At 35.3% G+C, this 20,679-nt stretch overlaps 1 protein-coding gene across 1 annotated transcript; it reads right to left on the bottom strand.

The window, feature by feature from the left end:
* Nucleotides 1-6,873: 6,873 nt before the first annotated feature.
* LOC114194815 (uncharacterized) lies at nucleotides 6,874-8,091 on the bottom strand. The gene is made up of 2 exons (XM_028085227.2): nucleotides 7,636-8,091; nucleotides 6,874-7,584 (listed from the first exon to the last, which is right to left on the bottom strand). The coding sequence occupies exons 1-2, from the start codon at nucleotides 8,089-8,091 to the stop codon at nucleotides 6,874-6,876; spliced, it is 1,167 nt and encodes a 388-aa protein (XP_027941028.2).
* Between the last annotated feature and the right edge of the window lie 12,588 nt (nucleotides 8,092-20,679).

Consider the following 20,679-nt stretch of genomic DNA (forward strand, 5'->3'; position numbering starts at 1 on the left):
TTATGTGTGTGCTGAATCATTGCAAAAGTTAGGGCCTTCTAAAAATTAAAAAAAGAAAATAGTTACAGCAATTCGTAATTGTACTGAAACTGTGAAAAAAAAATTGGGTCGAATGATTCATGCTTCGTAACAATTTTTATAAGGTAATATATTGGTGTTATTGAAGGATTGTTGCTAATTTCCTTCTTTTTACCTACTTTTCTTGTCTTTTTTTTTCTTTTTTTCTTTGTTAACCTTTCTTTGTCTACTTACAAGCGTTTCGCTGCACATATTGGAGAATTGTTCTTTGTTATGGCCATAATCTCTTGAATTGCCTAAGGAACCAAGGAGAATTTGAGTGGTAAAAGGCAAGAGTGTTTTATTTTTAGTAAAAGCCAATCTGTGAGTGCAAACACTTGAGTGGGTGAGAAAATTTTCAAACACCATATATATATTTTGTTCTTGTTACCTTGATCTGTTTGTTAATCATGGCAGAAAGGAATGATATTCAGATGCAAATTGCTGCATTATCTCAACATTTGGAGAGGTTGATGAAGCAACAACAAGATGAGTTTCATGATAGGTTGGACCAACTAGAGAATAGAACCCCACCAAGAGGAGGAGGAGGAGGGCCACAAAGGAATGAAGGGAGAATAGAAGGAGTAAGGTTGAATGTGCCACCTTTCAAGGGGATGAGTGATCCTGAAGCTTACTTGGAGTGGGAGCTCAAAATTGAGCATGTATTTTCTTGCAATAATTATAGTGAGGAGCAAAAGGTAAGGCTTGCAGCAACTGAATTTTCTGATTATGCTTTAATTTGGTGGAACAAGTTGCAAAGACAGAGGATTAGAGATGAGGAGCCATTGGTGGACACTTGGGGTGAGATGAAAAGGGTCATGAGGAAGCGGTATGTACCTTCTAGCTTCCATAGGGACTTAAAATTGAAACTACAAAGACTTTCTCAAGGAAGCAAGGGAGTGGATGAGTATTATAAGGAGATGGAGATTCTTATCATCCAAGCCAAAATTGAAGAAGATCCTGAGGTAACTATGGCACGTTTCCTTAATGGATTAAATCATGATATTAGAGATGTTGTTGAGTTGCAGGAGTTTGTGGATGGAGGATCTATTGCATAAAGCCATACAGGTAGAACAACAAATTAAAAGAAAGAGTACAACAAGAAAGAGTTCTACCAATTTCAATTCTTCAAACTGAAAAGATAGAGTAAAGAAAGAAGGTGTTGCCTCCTCTAGCAATTCAATGCTTTCTAATGAAGGAAAAATTGTTCAAAAGAAACCTGAACATCCACCAAAGAGGACTAGAGAAGTGAAATGTTTTAAATGTTTGGGCATGGGACATTATGCCTATGAGTGTCCTACAAAGAAGACTGTTCTTCTTAAGGATAATGGGGAGTACACAAGCGATTCTGATGGTGATGGTGGAGAGGTAGAAGAGAGTGATGGCGAATTGAAACCTAATGTAGGAGAGTTATACATGATTAGAAGGATGTTGGGAAGTCAAGTCAAGGCCGAGGATGCATCTCAAAGGGAGAATATTTTTCATACAAGATGTTCAGTTAATGGTAATGTATGTTTGGTAATCATTGATGGAGGAAGTTGTACCAATGTGGTGAGTTCAAGATTAGTGTCAAAAATGAACATGGACACTAAACCACATCCTAGGCCATACAAACTTCAATGGCTTAGTGAAGGAGAAGAAGTCCAAGTGAAACAACAAGCTGAAGTCTCTTTCTCCATTGGGAAATATGAAGATAAGATCTTATGTGATGTGGTTCCCATGGAGGCTAGCCATATTCTTTTGGGAAGACCGTGGCAGTATGACATTAAAGTCATTCATGATGGTTTCACTAACAAAATCTCTTTCATGTATCAAGATAAAAAAGTGGTCCTCAAACCCTTGTCTCCTAAAGAGGTGTGTGAGGATCAAATAAAAATGAGAGAAAAGTTAGCAAATGAGAGAAAGAGTGAAACACTTGAAAGGAAAAAGAAAAAGAGTGAAACACTTGACAGGAAAATGAGAGAAAATGAAACATTTGAGGGTAAGCAAGTTTATTTAGCAAGAGAAAGAGAGGTAAGGAGGGTGCTTTGTGCAAGACAGCCCCTCTACTTATTGTTTTGTCAAAATCAAATTTCAAATTCTGACCAATTTGGCAAATTTGAATTGCCCTCTAGTATTGAGTCCCTTTTGCAGGATTATAAAGATGTGTTTCCAGCAAGTGTCCCTGATGGTTTGCCACCTTTGAGAGGAATTGAGCATCACATTGATCTCATTCCGGGAGCTGCTTTGCCCAATAGGCCAGCTTATAGGAGCAACCCACAAGAGACCAAAGAGATTGAAAAACAAATTACTAAACTCATGAGTAAAGGTTGGGTGAGGGATAGCATGAGTCCATGTGCTGTACCTGTGATTTTGGTGCCCAAAAAGGATGGCTCATGGAAGATGTGTTCTGATTGTAGAGCAATAAACAAAATCACCATCAAGTATAGGCATCCAATTCCAAGGTTAGATGATCTTCTTGATGAACTTTATGGTGCATGTGTGTTTTCTAAAATTGATCTTAAAAGTGGCTATAATCAGATTAGGATTAGAGAAGGTGATGAATGGAAAACTGCTTTTAAAACTAAATATGGATTGTATGAGTGGTTGGTTATGCCCTTTGGTTTGACAAATGCACCTAGTACTTTTATGCGGTTAATGAACCATGTTTTAAGAGAGTTTATTGGTAAATTTGTTGTGGTGTACTTTGATGATATTCTGATCTATAGCACCAGTCTTGAGTTGCATGTTGAGCATTTGCAATCTGTTTTGGTTGTTCTTAGAAAAGAAAAATTGTATGCCAATTTGGAAAAATGCATCTTTTATTCTGATCATGTGGTGTTTTTGGGTTTTGTTGTGAGTGCTAAAGGTGTACAAGTTGATGCGGAAAAGGTCAAGGCCATCCAAGAATGGCCTACACCTAAGACTGTCAGTGAGGTGAGGGGTTTTCATGGTTTAGCAAGTTTTTACAGGAGATTTGTTAAGGATTTTAGTACCCTGGCTGCACCTCTAAATGAAATTGTTAAAAAGAATGTGGGTTTTAAATGGGGAGAGAAACAAGAGGAGGCCTTTGCTTCCCTCAAGCATAAGCTAACTAATGCACCTATTCTTGCCATGCCTAATTTTGCAAAATCTTTTGAAATTGAGTGTGATGCATCAAATGTGGGTATTGGGGCTGTTTTGCTGCAAGATGGACATCCCATTGCTTATTTTAGTGAAAAGTTAAGTGGGGCTGCCCTTAACTATTCTACTTATGATAATGAATTGTATGCTTTGGTTAGAGCTTTAAAGACTTGGTAACACTATTTGTTACCCAAAGAATTTTTCATTCACAGTGATTATGAGTCCTTGAAATACTTGAAAGGACAAGGTAAGCTTAATAAGAGGCATGCTAAATGGGTAGAGTTTTTGGAGCAATTTCCGTATGTAATCAAGTATAAAAAGGGGAAAGGAAATATAGTGGCTGATGCACTTTCTAGGAGGCATGCATTGCTTTCTATGCTTGAAACTAAACTGTTTGGTCTTGAATCTTTGAAAGACATGTACAAGGATGATGCAAATTTTGCTGAAATATATGTTGCATGTGAAAAGTTTTCTGAAAATGGTTACTATAGGCATATTGGATTCTTGTTTAAATCAAATAAATTGTGTGTGCCTAAGTGTTCCATTAGAGAGTTGCTTGTGACTGAATCACATGAAGGAGGTTTGATGGGTCATTTTGGGGTTCAAAAGACTTTGGAAATTTTGCAAGAGCACTTCTTTTGGCCTCATATGAAACGTGATGTACATAAGTTTTGTGATCACTGCATTGTGTGTAAAAAAGCTAAATCTAAGGTGAAGCCTCATGGATTATATACTCCTTTACCTGTTCCTGAATATCCTTGGACTGATATTTCAATGGACTTTGTTATGGGGCTGCCTAAAACAAAGAATGGAAAGGATTCTGTCTTTGTTGTTGTTGACAGATTTTCTAAAATGGCACACTTTATACCTTGCAAGAAGGTGGATGATGCTTGTCATGTGGCTGACTTGTTTTTCAAGGAAATAGTAAGACTTCATGGACTACCAAGGAGCATTGTGAGTGATAGGGATACAAAATTCCTTAGTCACTTTTGGAGGACCTTGTGGGGTAAGATTGGTACTAAATTGTTATTTTCTACTACTTGTCACCCACAAACTGATGGTCAAACTGAGGTAGTCAATAGAACTTTAGGCACATTACTTAGGACTGTTATAAAGAAAAATCTTAAGTCTTAGGAAGCATGTTTGCCTCATGTTGAGTTTGCTTATAATAGGGCTGTCCATAGCACAACTAATTATTCACCTTTTGAGATTGTATATGAATTTAACCCTTTAACTCCTCTTGATTTGCTACCTATGCCTAACATTTCCATGTTTAAGCATAAAGAAGCACAGGCTAAAGCTGACTATGTGAAGAAGTTACATGAGCAAGTAAGGGGTCAAATTGAAAAGAAAAACGAAAGCTATGCAAGGCAAGCTAACAAAGGTAGAAAGAAGGTTGTCTTCCAACCTGGAGATTGGGTTTGGGTGCACATGAGAAAGGAAAGGTTTCCAGAACAAAGAAAATCAAAGCTTCAACCAAGGGGAAATGGTCCATTCCAAGTGCTTGAAAGAATAAATGACAATGCTTACAAAATTGATCTGCCTGGTGAGTATAATGTTAGTTTCACATTCAATGTGTCTGACTTATCCCTTTTTGATGTAGAGGGAGAATCTGATTTGAGGACAAATCCTTCTCAAGAGGGAGAGAATGATGAAGGTGTGACAATGAGCAAAGACAAGGATCCACTTGAAGAACTTGGAGGACCTATGACAAGGTCTAGAGCAAAGAAAGCAAAAGAAGCTCTACAACAAGTGTTGTCAATATTATTTGAGTACAAGCCCAAGTTTGAAGGAGAAAAGACAAAAGTTGTAAATTGCATCGCGGTCCAAATGGAAGAGGACTAACGCGCCAGATTAATGCAGTTTCTTTTATTTAAATAAAGGCTCATTTGACATCTTAAGAACCAGCCTTGGAAGACTAAGAAGACCTTGCTGAATAATTTTGGATGACTTTTTGGCTGCCCCAATTTCAGTTATAATTAGCCATTAGGTAGTGGACAATTATTAGCTTGATTGGTTTATTATTAGCACTAGTGGGATATAATGACAATTAATGGTCTTTTTGTAACCCTAATAGTTAAAGCCTCTATATAAGCTGAACCATTTCTTATCAATGAAATCAAGTTAAGTTTTGTTCAGAAATTCAATTTTCTATCTAATAGTGAGAGTGATTCTCCTAGTTCTTGAGTGATTCAAGAACCCTTGGCTGTATCAAAGGATTTTGCCATCCTTTGTGTGTTGCCTCCTTTGGAAAGAGCGATTCTTTCCTTCCACTTTTAGATTCACCCCTTATTACTTTCTTCTTCACCCAATTTTCAAAAGAATATCTAATTCTGCCCACAAAACATCTCGTGGTCATAATTGGTTCTAACCCTAAAAGAAAAAAAAAATCCTATGTCAGCCCTTGTGCAATGAGATTCATATCACATAAGCAATAGGCCGTTTCTCCTGCATCAATACACAACCTAAGCCCTGGTATGAAGCATCACAGTACACCTCAAACGTCTTGGTTGTGTCAAGAATAGCTAGTATCGGTGCAGTGGTCAATCTCATCTTCATGTCCTCAAAACAGACTTCACACTCGTCTGTCCAAGAGAAAGGCTGGTCCTTTCTAGTGAGTTGAGTCAATGGACTCACCATCTTGGAAAACCCTTCCACAAATTGTCTGTAATAACCCGCCAGACCCAAGAAGCTTCTCACCTCAGTAACTATCTGCGGTCTCTCCCACTTCACCACCGTTTCAATTTTTGCTGGGTCCACTACTATGCCTTGGGCTGAGATTACATCGCCCAATAAATGTACCTTATCCAACCAAAACTCACACTTCGACAGCTTCCCATACAGTTTATGCTCTCTGAGAATTCCAAGCACCACTCTCAGATGCTCTGCGTGTTCATCTCGACTCTTAGAGTATATCAGTATGTCATCAATAAACACGACAACAAACTGATCCAGGTACGGTCGAAATATCTTGTTCATGTAGTCCATGAAAATAGCAGGAGCATTTGTCACCCCGAACGACATCACTACATACTCGTAATGCCCGTAGCGTGACTTGAACGCCGTCTTCTGCACATCCTCCAGTTTGACTAAGATCTGATGATATCCAAACCTCAAGTCAATCTTAGAGAACACTGCGGCTCGCCTCAGCTGATCCAGTAGATCGTCTATCCTCGACAATGGATACTTATTCTTTATGGTCAACTTATTCAACTAACGGTAATCAACACACAACCTTGAATTGCCGTCCTTTTTCTTTACTAAGAGTACCGGTGCTCCCCAAGGTGATGCGCTCGGCCGGATGAACTTCTTCTCCAACAAGTCTTCTATTTGCTTCTTTAACTCGGCCAATTTCGCTGGTGCCATTCTATAGGGTGCTATGGATACTGGGTCAGCACTAGGGATAAGATCAATGGTGAAATCTACATCCCTACTCGGTGGTAACTCTAGTATTTCATCTGGAAACACATCCACATACTCCTCCACTACTAGAATCACACTAATCTTCTTGGCGGTGCTATTCTTCTTTATATGAACCACTATCATAAAACAGGTGCCTCCCGCTTCCACTTCATCTATTGCTCTCTGGGCTGAGATTAACTCTAGTCCATCATGTTCTGGGAATACCAAACTGCGCCGTCCACAATCAATTATAATGTGATTGTTCGACAGCCAGTCCATCCCCAAGATTACTTCTAGCCCCTCCAAAGGCAATCACACCAAGTTCACCTTGAATATGTGACGTGCCACTTCCATTGAACACCCAACGCAAACTGAACTGGTAGCTACTTGACCCGAGGAGGGAGTTGAAACAAGCAACTCACACCCCAAATCACGTTTCACCAAATTCAATCTCCTCACACACGCATTAGCAATGAAAGAATGTGTTACTCCAGAATTGAACAACACCAACACTGAATAACCCAACAATAAGCAAGGCTCAAGGATAAGGTTACCTGATCGAGTAGTCTCTGTGGAGGTGAAGGCAAAGACCCTACCGACCGCTCTAGCCCTTTCTACGGGTGATGCTGCTGGTTTCTTCACACTCAGACTCTTCTTTTCTTGGCAATTATTTGCAAGGTGTCCAGGTTTGTCGCATATGAAACACTTGCGACGGTCGCCTGACCCTCCTACTCCACCTGTCAGCTGTGGGCAATTCCTTTTCAAATGGGGTCCGCCACACTGGTAGCAAATGGGACCCTGAGATGTCTGTGGTCGGCTATAAGGCTTTTTCATCTGCCTCGCCTCTACGACACTTTTTTGATGTCTAGCAACAGGACCAGGGCCCTTCTCTAGGTGCTCAGCACTCTTGGCCTGTTCCACCAAGACTGAAAACCTTATCTCTCTCAAAGGTATCACCACCTTCTTCAGTTCATGTTTGAGTCCTCGCTTAAACTTCAAGCACCTCCACTCCTCAGTAATGTTCTATGAATAGTATCTCGCTAGGTGCTCAAACTTATTCACGTATTCCAGCACCGTCATATCCCCTTGCTGTAGTGCAAGGAACTCAGCTTCCCTGTCCTGCCTGGCTGTGTTAGGGAAATATTTCTCCAGGAACCGCGTCCTGAAGTTAGCCCAATCTATCAGTTCCTCTCGAGTCTGCATCTGCTGTTGCATTCCCGCCCACCAATACTTTGCATCCTCATTCAGCAAATATGTGGCAAACAGCAGCTTCTGCTCATCTTCACAGTTCATCACTTTGAAGATCTTCTTACATTTGCAGAGCCACAAATTCGCTTCATCGGGAGAGGCTTTGCAAGTGAACTCCGCTAGCTTGTGGCGCACGAAGTCCTCCACAGTCGGCACCCTAACTGGTGCAATTGCCATTCTAGGTTGTGCTGCTACCGGTGTCTGCATTGCATCCACCATCAGGTTAATAGCCTCTGCGATGTCATCAGTACCACTACTCCTTCTCCTCCTGTTAGCAGCCATAGCCTGGATACGCCACATTACAACTGTTAAAACCAATTCACTTAGTTAAACAAAGTCACTCATCTCTTACCAACATACAATTAAATCACACACAATCAAACGGTAAGCTCACTCTCCAAAATCCCTAAAATATTTTTTTTAAATATTTTCAAAATTTTTGCTCTAATACCAATTGTAACATCCCTAAGGAATATTACTAATTTTAATTAAATAAAATAGGAAATGAAAATAAACCTCATTTAATATGATATCATTTCCCAAAACACGAAAAATTAAGAACTTTAATATAACATAATTCATATGTTCGCAATAACAGTATTACAAAATCCATCAAAATTCCACATAATAAATTAAATTTCAAAAGTCTAAATATAAAAATCCGATCAAAAACCCAGGTAGCCCCTGCACTCCGCCTCTAAGCATCTCCTGGCCCACCTATCAAATCATCCGCTCCCAGATAACAAGTTATCCGATCATCGTCACACACACACAGAAAGGGTGAGCTATGCACCATATATAAAAATATACATGAAATAAATATGCCACCCATCCCAAAAAGAACATGCCTAATTATTTCATTATTTTCAAATTGCCCATCCATGATCTCATAGTCCTTCATGAGTCATATACATGAACTAGGTCTTGGGACTTCATTGTGCTTCCACGAAACTAACCCATTCGTGGTCCATCCCTATGAGCCTATCCTTCTCATAGTCCTGCCCTACAAACTCCTTGTCTATAGTAAATCATCTAAGCCTTCTTAACTTAGACCCTGACACGCACGCAACCACCATACTATGGACTCGTCGCCCAATAGTAGCCGACAGAAACATAACAGTTCCTTGACCATCGTGCGTCCGACGCATGTAATCACCATACTAAGGACTCCTCGCCCATTAGTAGCCGACGGGAACTCAACCAGTTCCATGCCCATCATGCGTCCAATCATCAAGCACATCCCAGACCCCTATTGGACTTAGTCCTTCAAGCCCAAATACCACAAACACAAGCATATAATTCCTATCCTTTAGGAAATAACAAGCAAACAGTCCAAACAGTGCACAAACACATGGCTCCGTGCCATTCTCGCTTTAGCCACGCATGTTCGCCCAAGCTAGAACCTTGGTCTCGCTTAGGTTAGTCCACCTCGTCTAAGCGAGCGTGTAACAATGTCTGTACCTCGTCATCTCGCTTAGGCGAGCTCTCCTCGCCTGAGCGAGACCTTTAGTCGCTCAAAACACACAAAGCTCCTCGTCTGAACAAGGATTCACTCAACAAAACTCCAAGTCTCATCGCAATCTCGCTTAGGCGAGCCATTCTCGCCTAAGCGAGCATACTTGTCGCTCAGCACCCCAAAACCTCTTGCTAGGGTGAGACGTCGCACTCAAAACATCCAGGTTTCCTCGCGACCTCGCTTAGGCGAGCCAATCTCGCCTAAGCGAGATTGTATTTTGCCCAAACCCAACCTTGGTCGCTTGAGCGAATTGCTCGAGTATGAACACTGAATTGACTCCTGGAACTCTCTCCTAGGCGAGAAGGAGTCACTTGGGTGAAACTTGTAGAGTTTCGCCATTGCTCGTGCACCAAAGACACCAAACAAATGCAAATTAACAATACAATCATGTTCATTCAATCTATATCATCAATCAAACTCTAAAACACAATGTAAACATGTTTAAATCCTCAAAACACAGAAATTGACAATGAATCAAATAACAGTACCCGAAATCCTCATCACATTCTTGTTTCATACCCAAAAGACTTTACACTCCATATTCTCTTGCCAAATTCTCAATTGCAGTGTACATTATACCAGAAACCACAACACATAAAATTCCAATTTGAGAACAACACGCAGAAACACAAACCATATAAACATACACATAATTTCAACATGATTTAGCAAAAATAAAGTCTACCTTATGTCCATCAAGGTTTGAACCCATGACACTCCACTCATAGGGTCAAATCACAACCATTACACCAATTCAAATTTAATGATAGCTATTATAATCCTATGATTATAATATCAACCACTAGTCACAATTATATTATAAAAATACTAATAAGTCAATTAACACACAACAGACATGCATAAGACTCGAACCCAAGTCCTCTCACACAAACAAAGTACTCTCAACCATTTAAGCTAGTTTTCCATGTCACATTAAACAATATTTAATTCCATAAAGGCTCTTCCTACTCGTATTAATTAATTAATTAATTAATTTTCACGAGTCTTACAATAAGGATTAAGGAAATAATCTATGATTGAATCGTTTGATTGACTAAATGTTGTTATTGCTCTAACAATTAAAATGTAAAATCAAGTAGCGCAAAGTTTCTTTAACATGACAAATCAAGTTTGAGATCAATCATAAAGGGAAAGAAGATATCCTGATGAGCATCAACTGATTCAGAATTGAAGTCATGAAGAATGACATTGAAGATTCAAACTAAGGAATCAAATTAAAGAGGTTATCAAGTCATTCCATATAAGGAAGATTTCAATGACGAGTTGCAATTCGAACTATGAACTGCTAGCTAAAACAACATCTATAATGGATGTCAAGACATACTAGAAGAATACGAACAAGAGAAAAGAGAAAGAACAAAGTGTTAGGAAGTTTTCATACCAATATTGTCTTTGAGAAATTGGATTGAGAGATTGAATATTGTAATATCCTTCACTTAGTGAAGTTGTAACCTGTGAGATGTATTGTGCACTCCTACTAAGAAAGTGTCATTTTATTAGTGTTGTAATTGAGATTTTTTTTTCTCAAGGGGAGATTGAGAAGGATACTTGGAGTACATCGATAAATAGAAACTTATGTAACCTAGAGATGGTGATACTCGCCACTAATCAAAGTTGTTGGCTAGTGAAACTTTTTAAGCAGGTTGCTTAAGAGATTGGATGTAGCCTCAAGTGGAGGTGAACTAGTATAAATTTGTTGTGTGCATTTTCTCTTTTCCTACTCTTTACTTTAAGTGGGTAATTTGTTTACAATTTTATATTTGTGCGCATAGTTTTTGAAGTTATTTTTCAGGCTTTATTCACCCCCCTTCTATAACCACAACATCTTAAAAAAAGATATTATTTATCCAACAAATTCGATGGAAGGAAACAATCAACAAACGAATAACTCTCCACTTTTCAGAGGCGAGAAATATGATTTATGGAAATTAAAATGTTAGCATATTTAGAAGCTGAGAATCTGGACTTGCTTGACATCATCGAGAAAGTTATTTCCCCTTTATCAGATGATAAAGGATAATTACTACTAGGAGGTAAATAAATTTGATATTGCTAAGAAGTATGTATATCAGTTAAATGCAAAATTAAAGCATTGTTGAATTTGTGTCTTGTTTGAGGAACCAATTACTAAAGTACATGCAATGTTTTTAGCTAAAGAAATGTGAGATACTTTAGCCTTGTCTCATTGGGGATCCAAAGAGGTAAGAAGAAGTAAATTAACCATTTTGATGCATCATTATGAAAATTTTATTATAGAAGAAAATGCATCAATATAATATATGATTGAACTCTTACAAACTCTACTTAATAGTTTAATATCTTTTGGAACAATATATTATAATTATGACGTAAATGATAAAATCTTGCGCACTCTGCCACCAAAGTGGAGAGCCCAAGATACATCTCTAAGTGCTTCCAAAGGCCTTGAGAAGATGTCTTTGAAAGAACTTGTAGGGATTCTTATTTTTCATAAGTATATTCTACAAGGAGGCGAGAAGAAGTCGAAGGTATAACTCTACCTCTTAAAACCAAGCAAAAGGTAAGAAAAGCAAGTCATCCAAAGCTTTGGAGACATTAGACGAAGGCTTAGCTGATTTTGACTCTAAAGGAGATGACAAATTAAATCTCCTAACAAAGAAATTTAAGAGAAATTTGAAAAAGCCTAACTATGGTAAAAGCAAGAGACTCAAAAGTAAAGACAAAGAAAAGGTGGTATGCCATCAATGTAAGAAACCAGGTCATTGCATATCAGAATGTCTTGACCTAACAAGTAAGGAAAAATATAAGAAGAACAAAATCTCATGGCTACATGGGAGGACATGGATTGTTTTGAATCAAAGGGTGAAGAAACAGACACCGACTTCGTGACAAATGCGAATAATGACATATGAGACAACTCTGATGATGAAGAGGTAGATTTCTTTGACCTTGACTCTATTAGACAAGCATACAATGATTTTTTTTCTTATAATGTTAAACTCATAAAAATGTATAAAACATTAAAGAGAAATACCAAATAAAAGTGTAAAGAACTATAAGACAGACTAAGAGTAGCAAATGAGATAAATGAGAATTTGAAGGCAGAAAATAGTACCCTAAGTAGTAAAAAGTTAGAACTAAAAAAGAAACTAGTTGAACATGATAAAACAAATGAGGAACTAGAAAAGGAATTAGTTCTAACTTCGAAAAATATAGGTAAACAACCCATAGAAATGGATAATAATAAAATAGAAGAAGTTGAGGCGAAAAATGCAGCCACAAAGAAACTGTTAACACGAGCTAATTCAAATGAAAAATCATTAAATGTACTTCGTTAAAGCTCCAGAAAATCACATAACAAAACAGGGATTGTATATAAAGCATAAATTAAGAGTTGACTTTGGTAAAGGTAGTGTTCTGCAAAAGAACTAACCTCTAAGGACGTAGAGAAGTTTGGGTACCTAAGTCATAGATAATTCCCATTGCATATATATTCAACCCAACAAAAAAAAAACCATGACATGGTACCTTGATAGTGGGTGCTCACAACACATTATATGAGAAAAATCTATATTCATAGGCCTTTAACCAAAGAAATGAGGACAACTATGTTTGGAGAAGAGCAACATGGTACAATCATAGGAATTAGACAAGTGAGCCTTAAACCTTCTTTGTAATTTATTAATGTATTATTAGTTTATGGGTTGAATGATAACCTATTGAGCATAAGCCAATTATGTGACAATGGTTGTGATGTAGTATTTGATAAAGATAAATGTATTATAAATAAACACAATGTCACACACCTTTTTATCGTAAAAAGGGCAAGAAAACTTGTATAAGATTGACATGGATGAATTGACAACTCAAAAGGTGTATTTCCTAATGACCACACAGGAAGGTCACTAGCTATGCACAAAATGTGTGGCCACATAAGCTTGAGACAATTCTCAAAGCACAAGAAACAAGGCCTTGTAAAGGCTTTCCAAATTTATCATTCAAAGACAATCTTTTGTGTGAATCATGTGTCAAGGCCAAGCCAGTTAAAAGATCTTTTAAAAGCATAAATGATGTTTCAATACAAATACCTTTAAAACTGTTCATATTGATCTAAATGACAAAAGGTGTGGTCTGGTAATTGTTGATGACTTTACTAGATGGACTTAGGTTAAATTTGTAAGAAATAATGACGGATCTTATAAAATATTTTACAAGTTTATTAAATAAGTGAAAAATGAAAAAGGTATAACAATAATTTTTTTAAGAAGTGGTCAAGGTGGAGAATTTCAAAATGAAAAAAAACTTTGTGAATTATTTGAAAGTTTTGGTATTACACATAATTTTTCAACTCCAAAAACACCATAACAAAATGGTGTAGGGGAAAGCAAAAATAACACTTTACAAGAGGTGGCTAGAACAATGTTATATTCTAACTCCACACCTAAATATTTTTTTGGTAGAAGCAATTAATACAACTTGTAATTTACATAGTAGAGTCTACATAAGACCTTTGATTAAAATGACTCCTTATGAATTGTGGAAAGATAGAAACCCTAACATTTCATATTTTCATCCTTTTGGTGTTCAATGTTTTATATTAAATACAAAACATAATCTAGGAAAATTTGATTCCAAAAGTGATGAAGGTATTCTTCTTGTCTATTCAAACACGTCCAAAGCATATATAGTGTATAATTTTTGAACGTGTACTATGGAAGAAGCCATACATGTGAAATTTAACGATCATAATCTTGATAAGAAATTATCAGAGCTAGAAGAATGTTCTAGTTTTAACATGAAAATTACAAAAAATATTGTGATAAAACCTACTATAAATTATCTTGCATTAGACGCTCCCCGAATAGGCGATCCCTCACTTGACGAGGAGGAAGTAAATGCAGAAAATAACTCATCAAAAGGACCAAACACTCCTACTAAAGAAAAGGAATCCTCCTTACACATAAAGAAATACCATTAAATTGAAGACATTCTAGGTGATCCCCAAAAATGAGTCACAACAAGATTAAAGCTCAAAAATCATGAAGCAATTTAATCTCAAATTAAGCCTAGAAATATAGATGAAGCTTTAGAAGATGAAAGTTGGATACTAGCAATGAAGGAGGAGCTAGACCAATTCGAAAAGAATAAAGTTTGGACATTGGTGAGTCTTCCCCAAAGTAAAAGCATCATTGGAGAAAAATGGATATACAAAAAAAAGAAAAGCTTGATAAGCAAGCTAAATTTGTGAGAAACAAAGGTAGACTAGTAACTAAAGGTTACTCTCAACAACAAGGTATTGACTATATTAAAACTTATGCTCATGTTGCTAGATTAAAAGTTATTCACATATCAATTTCATTTTCTGCATATAGTAATATAAAACTATATCAAATGGATGTAAAATATGCAGTCCTAAATGTTTTTATCAAGGAAGACGTATATGTAGAACAACTCCCTAGTTTTGAGGATTCAAAACATCCAAATCATGTTTATAAACTTAATAAAGCTTTATATGGTTTAAAACAAGCTCCTAAAGCTAGGTATGAGAGGTTGAGTATCTATGTAATGGATTAGTTGTATGGGACAATTGACTTTTCCAATCCAAGATAGATTTGCACCTAGGTTATCACAAAATTTTAGTTAAAGTGGAAGATGTTAAAAAATAGGTTTAAATCAAGCTATGGTCACCATGAACTCCTAATTATGCCATTTGGTATGACCAATGCTCCAAATATCTTCGTGGATTATATGAATTGAATCCTCAAGCCCTTTATTGATAAGTCTATAGTAGTATTCATAAATGATATCCTGATACACTTTCGTACGTGGGAAGAACAAGCAAAACATCTTGTTATTGTCTTGAACACTCTAAAGGAAAAAAATAGTTATATGCCAAGTTTTCAAAGTGTGACTTTTAGATGTTATAAATACAAGTTTTCAAGCACATCATCTCAACTTAAGAAACATTAGTGGATCTTTTTAAAGTATAAGTTGTTCTTCAATGGCAACTTCTTAAAATTGTTACAAAATTTAGAAGGGATTATCAAGATATTACATGAGATTTAAGAAGATTTTTGTAAAATAGTGGTTCCTTTGACTCAAATGAATAGAAAATAGCATCCTTTTGCATAGACAAAGCAAAGTGAGAAGAGCTTTGAAGATTTAAAAAGAAGGCTAACTAATAACCATATGTTAACAATCCTTAATACAAGTCAACCTTTTGAAGTTTTATATGATGCTTCATATCAGGGAGGGACTAGGATGTATTCTAATGCAAAATATGAAAGATGTTGTGTATGTCTTTTGTCAGTTGAAGGTACTTGAACAAAATTGACTAACTCATGATTTAGAATTGACAATAGTCATTTTTTCTTTAAAAATCTAGACATTTTTTTTGTGGATCTCACTTTGATAAGAGCTTAGGGTTTGTTTGATTGGAAGGAGCTTAATGCGAGAAAAGGAGGATGAATGTAATTTTAAAAGATTATGATTTTCAACTAATGTATCATTCGGGTGAAACAAATTTTGTTATGGATACTTTAAGTCCCAAGAAGATACAAATGTGAACACATACGATTAAAGAGATGGAGTTGATTGAAAATTTTAGTAGTTTGAATTTGGAGGTATTGTTTAGATCACCGTAGTTGTAATATGCTTATTATAACTAGTGAGTTTCTAGAGAAACGAAGGAGAAGCAATTACTGGACCTATTTGAAGAATATCATTGTATATTAATAAAACTAAACAATTCTCTTTAGGAGGAGATGATATCTCAAGGTTTAGAAACAAAATATGTGTCAAAAGATGATGAATTAAAGTAGATGGTGTTAGTTATGGGTCATAAAAGTAAGTTCAGTTTGCATCCAAATATGACTAAGATCTCAAAAAATCTTATTGGTGACCTCACGTGAAGAAATATGTAGCAAAGTTTTTAGTTGCTTGTTTAAGTTGTCAAAAATTCAAGATTGATCATTAATGACAGAATTAACCCAACTAAACATTCTAGCGTGGAAGTGAAATAGTTTCTCTATAGATTTTGTTACTCATTTAACATGTACCTTGAGGAACCATGACTCAGTTTGGATCATTGTGTACAGATTGATGAAGATTGCACATTTTCTACCTTTAGATTTAAAAATTCTTATTTTGAAGTGGCCTAGATTTACATAATTGAGATAGCCAAATTACATAGTATACCTCAAACATTTTATTAAACTAAGATCCTAGATTTGATTCTTGATTTTGGCAAATCCTTTAGTTAGCCTTGTGAATAAAACTCAGACTCAATTCAATATATCATCCTCAAACTGATGGACAATTATAGAGAAATATCCAATCACAAAAGGATTTTCGCAGAATTTGTATGATGGATCATTTGAGAAATTGGGATGAACTTTTACCTTTAGTAGAATTCACCTATAATAAAAACTACCAAGCAAACATAGGGATGACTTCTTTTGAAGCATTATGTAGATTGAAATGCATACCACCTTTATGTTGGTTCCAGGATGGTGAAAATGTGTTGATTGGACCAAAATTAATACAATAGACAAATGAGAAGGTTAAGATGGTTCAAGAAAGATTGGAAACATCTTTGAGTAGACAAAAATATTATACAGATCAAAGAAGAAGACCTTTAGAATTCTTTATAGGTGATGATGCACATCCTAATCTTCTTATTAAAATAATTTTTTAGGACAAAGAATTGATTTGTTAGGGATAATTATAACTCTCTCTTTCTCCCCCAACCTTTTTCATTTCCCTTTTTCTCTCCCCCTATTCTCTACATACTTTTACCTCCAATCTTCATCTCTTATATAATATGATTGCAACTCACAATAGTTGAGGAGCCAAGGACTGTTTCTAACTGTTCAAATCTTTAAACAAAATAAGTTTCTACTTACACCAGAGATTCCTTCTCTCTAATTTTCCTTATAATTATCATCAATCTTAGTGGAGTTAATTAAGAAAGGTGATCCTCTCAACTTGGTTTAATATACTTAAATTTTGTTATGTTTGGATACCTTGCTCTAGGTTCCTTCATTTTGGAATAGTCATCTTACTTCAATTTTGGAAATTAATTTAAAGGTTTAATTATGTCTTTGGTCCTCATTTTGGAGTCAAAATCTCAAAATGGTACCCAAATTTTTAAAAGTCTCAAAATGGTCTCCTTTTTTGTTGAAATGTCTCACGTTTGCCCTTTCCGTTAAGTCAAGGTTGACGCTGTTAGAGGGAGTGCCATGTGTCAGTTCCTCGTTTTTTTCAATTTTTTTTTCAATTTTTTTTAAAAAAATCAAAAAATTGCCACGTGTCAAGCTGTCATCGTGCCACGTGGTAGTGATAGTGACACGTGTCAGTATTACGCCACGTGTCATTTTCTTAGTCTCAATTTGGTCCCTTTATTTTAATTTGTCTCAATTTAGTCCCAATTTTTGTAAAAATTAGCAATTTTGTCCCCCTCCAAATTGAAATCAAATTTAATTTTTATATAAATGTACACAAATATTTCCATCAAAATTGATATTTCAAGTAAATATTTTTAACCAAATTAAGTTCATTTAATTCATATTTTACATTGAACTTTATTTAAAATAGTTTAAAAGTTGTTAATAGAAAATAATGTTAATAGAAAAAAATTCATAAATTAACTAGTTCATGTTACAATAAAACACATAAATTTAAAATTTGAAAACAATTTTAAGTAAAGTTGAATATGAAACATAATTTTAAATAAACTTAGCTATGTTAAAAATATATAATAAAAATATCAATTTGAATAAAAATATCAAATTTAATAAAAATATTTGTATAACATTTATATAAAATTAAATTTTGTTTCAATTTGAAGAGGGACAAAATTGCTCATTTTTACAAAAATTAGGACTAAATTGAGACAAATTAAAATAAAGGGACCAAATTGAGACTAAGAAAATGACACCTGGCATAATACTGACACGTGTCACTGTCACTGCCACTCTGTCACTGCCACGTGGCACGATGACATCTTGACACGTGGCAATTTTTTGATTTTTTTAAAAAAATTCGAAAAAAATAAAAATAAAAAAAATTCAAAAAATCGAGGAACTGACACGTGACACTCCCTCTAATGGCGTCAACCTTGACTTAACGGAAAAGGCAAACGTGAGACGTTTCAACAAAAAAGGGGACTATTTTGAGACTTTTAAAAATTTGGGTACCATTTTGAGATTTTGACTCCAAAATGGGGACAAAGGCATAATTAAACCTAATTTAAAAATAAGCAATATAGGTAAATGAAGCTTATTTATGCTTCTGATACAACCTTAAGATAGTTGATTTAGATGTGAAAGTGACGTGGTCATAATATCTTGAGTTTTGGACATGGACTATGGTTGATAGAAAATTCATTTGAATGCTTGGACTTCTGTGTTGTTGAATTTTGGTTGATAAATGACTATTTAAAATGTTTTGAATTGGATACTCTTATTGATAAGATGATTTGGTAAATGTTTGTGATTACACAAAAGAATGATAAGTGCATGTAGCAAGTGTCGCAACCGAGGTCACGACGGGATGACGAAAAAATTATTTTAAAATACAGAGGAGTCGTCACCATAGTTTATTAAGGAAAACTATAGAAAAACCTTAAAAAGAATAGTCTTCGAATTACGTCAGTTACGTGTGGGGAAAGTATTAGCACCCCACATCGTTCGTCCAAAGACGGTTCCCTTTAATTAAGTGTGCAAAATTAATGTAACTTTTAAAATATTAGTTTTCCCCCCAAAAAAAATCAAACAGACAAACAAATACAAATTGGTAAAGAAAATATTGTTAAAAATTTTAGTTGGGCCCGACAAGGATTAACCTTGCTCCTACGTATCTCCATTCGCAATAGAGAATCAAGATTACGTAGTTCTTAAAAAACTATTTGGAAAAAGATCTTAAAACCATTTTAAATTTTTGGGAGGTAAACTCGACAAGGACTTGGCCTCGCTCTTACGTATTTCCATTCAGAATGGAAAATCATGGATCATGTAGTTCTAAATAAAAGACTTTGAAAAAGGATTTTGAAAAGATTTTAACTTTTTTGAAGGTGAACCCGACAAGGACTTGGCCTTGCTCCTACGTATTTCCATTCAAAATGGAAATCCGGGGATCACGTAGTTCTAGATAAAAAAATTATTGTAAAAGATGTGATTTTTGGAAGGTGAATCCGACAAGGATTAACCTTACTCCTACGTATCTCTAATCGGAATGGAGAATCAGGGATCATGTAATTCTAGATAAAAAAATTTATTGTAAAAGATGTGATTTTGGGAAGGTGAACCCGACAAGGATTGACCTTGCTCCTACGTATCTCCAATCGGAATGGAGAATCAGGAATCACATAGTTCTAGATAAAAGACTATTTAGAAAAGATGGAAGAGTTTGTAAACTTGAATTATTTTGAAGAGGTTTTGTAAGTTGTAAAAAGTAATTATACAACAAGTTTGAGACCCAACAAGATAACTAAAAAGTATTAAAATTAATGATTATCAAACGAGTTTGAGATTCGACATGAGAGTTAAAGTTATGAAAATAATGATTATCAAGCGAGCCCGAGACTCGACATGATAATTAAAGTTATGAAAAATTATGATTATCAAGCAAGTTCGGGACTCGACATGATAATTAATGTTATGAAAAATAATGATTATCAAGCGAGTATGAGACTCGACATGATAATTAATATTATGAAAAATAATTATTATCAAGTGAGTTTGGAACTCGACATGATAATTAAAGTTATGAAAAATAATGATTATCAAACGAGTATGAGACTCAACATGATAATTAATGTTATAAAAAATAATGATTATCAAGTGAGTCCGAGGCTCGACATGATAATTAATATTATGAAAAATAATGATTATCAAATAAGTCTGAGACTTGACATGATAATTAATGTTATGAAAATAATGATTATCAAGCAAGTCTGAGATTAGACATGATAATTAATGTTATTAAAAATCTTGATTATTAAACAAGTCCGAGACTCGGCATGATAATTAAAACTATGAAAAAATTATAAAAAGGAATGATTATCAAGCGAGTTCGGAACTCGACATGATAATTAAAGTTATAAAAAACAATGATTATCATGTGAGTCTGAGACTCGACATGATATTATGAAAAATAATGATTGTCAAACGAGTTTGATACTCGACATGATAATTAATGTTATGAAAATAATGATTATCAAGCAAATCCGAGACTTGACATGATAATTAATGTCATGAAAATTATGATTATCAAGTGCGAGACTCGACATGATAATTAATGTTATGAAAATAATGATTATCAAGCAAGTTTGGAACTCAACATGATAATTAAAG

This window comes from Vigna unguiculata, chromosome 8, assembly GCF_037176805.1.
Source record: "Vigna unguiculata cultivar grain cowpea cultivar isolate G323 ecotype 2 chromosome 8, ASM3717680v1, whole genome shotgun sequence".
Lineage (NCBI taxonomy): Eukaryota > Viridiplantae > Streptophyta > Magnoliopsida > Fabales > Fabaceae > Vigna > Vigna unguiculata.

Coding starts and splice junctions, on each gene's coding strand:
- LOC114194815 (XM_028085227.2), bottom strand. CDS start 8,091: ATGGCTGCTAACAGGAGGAGAAGGAGTAGTGGTACTGATGACATCGCA. Junction 7,585..7,635: donor TACAGCAAGGGGATATGACG/GTGCTGGAATAC, acceptor TACTATTCATAG/AACATTACTGAGGAGTGGAG.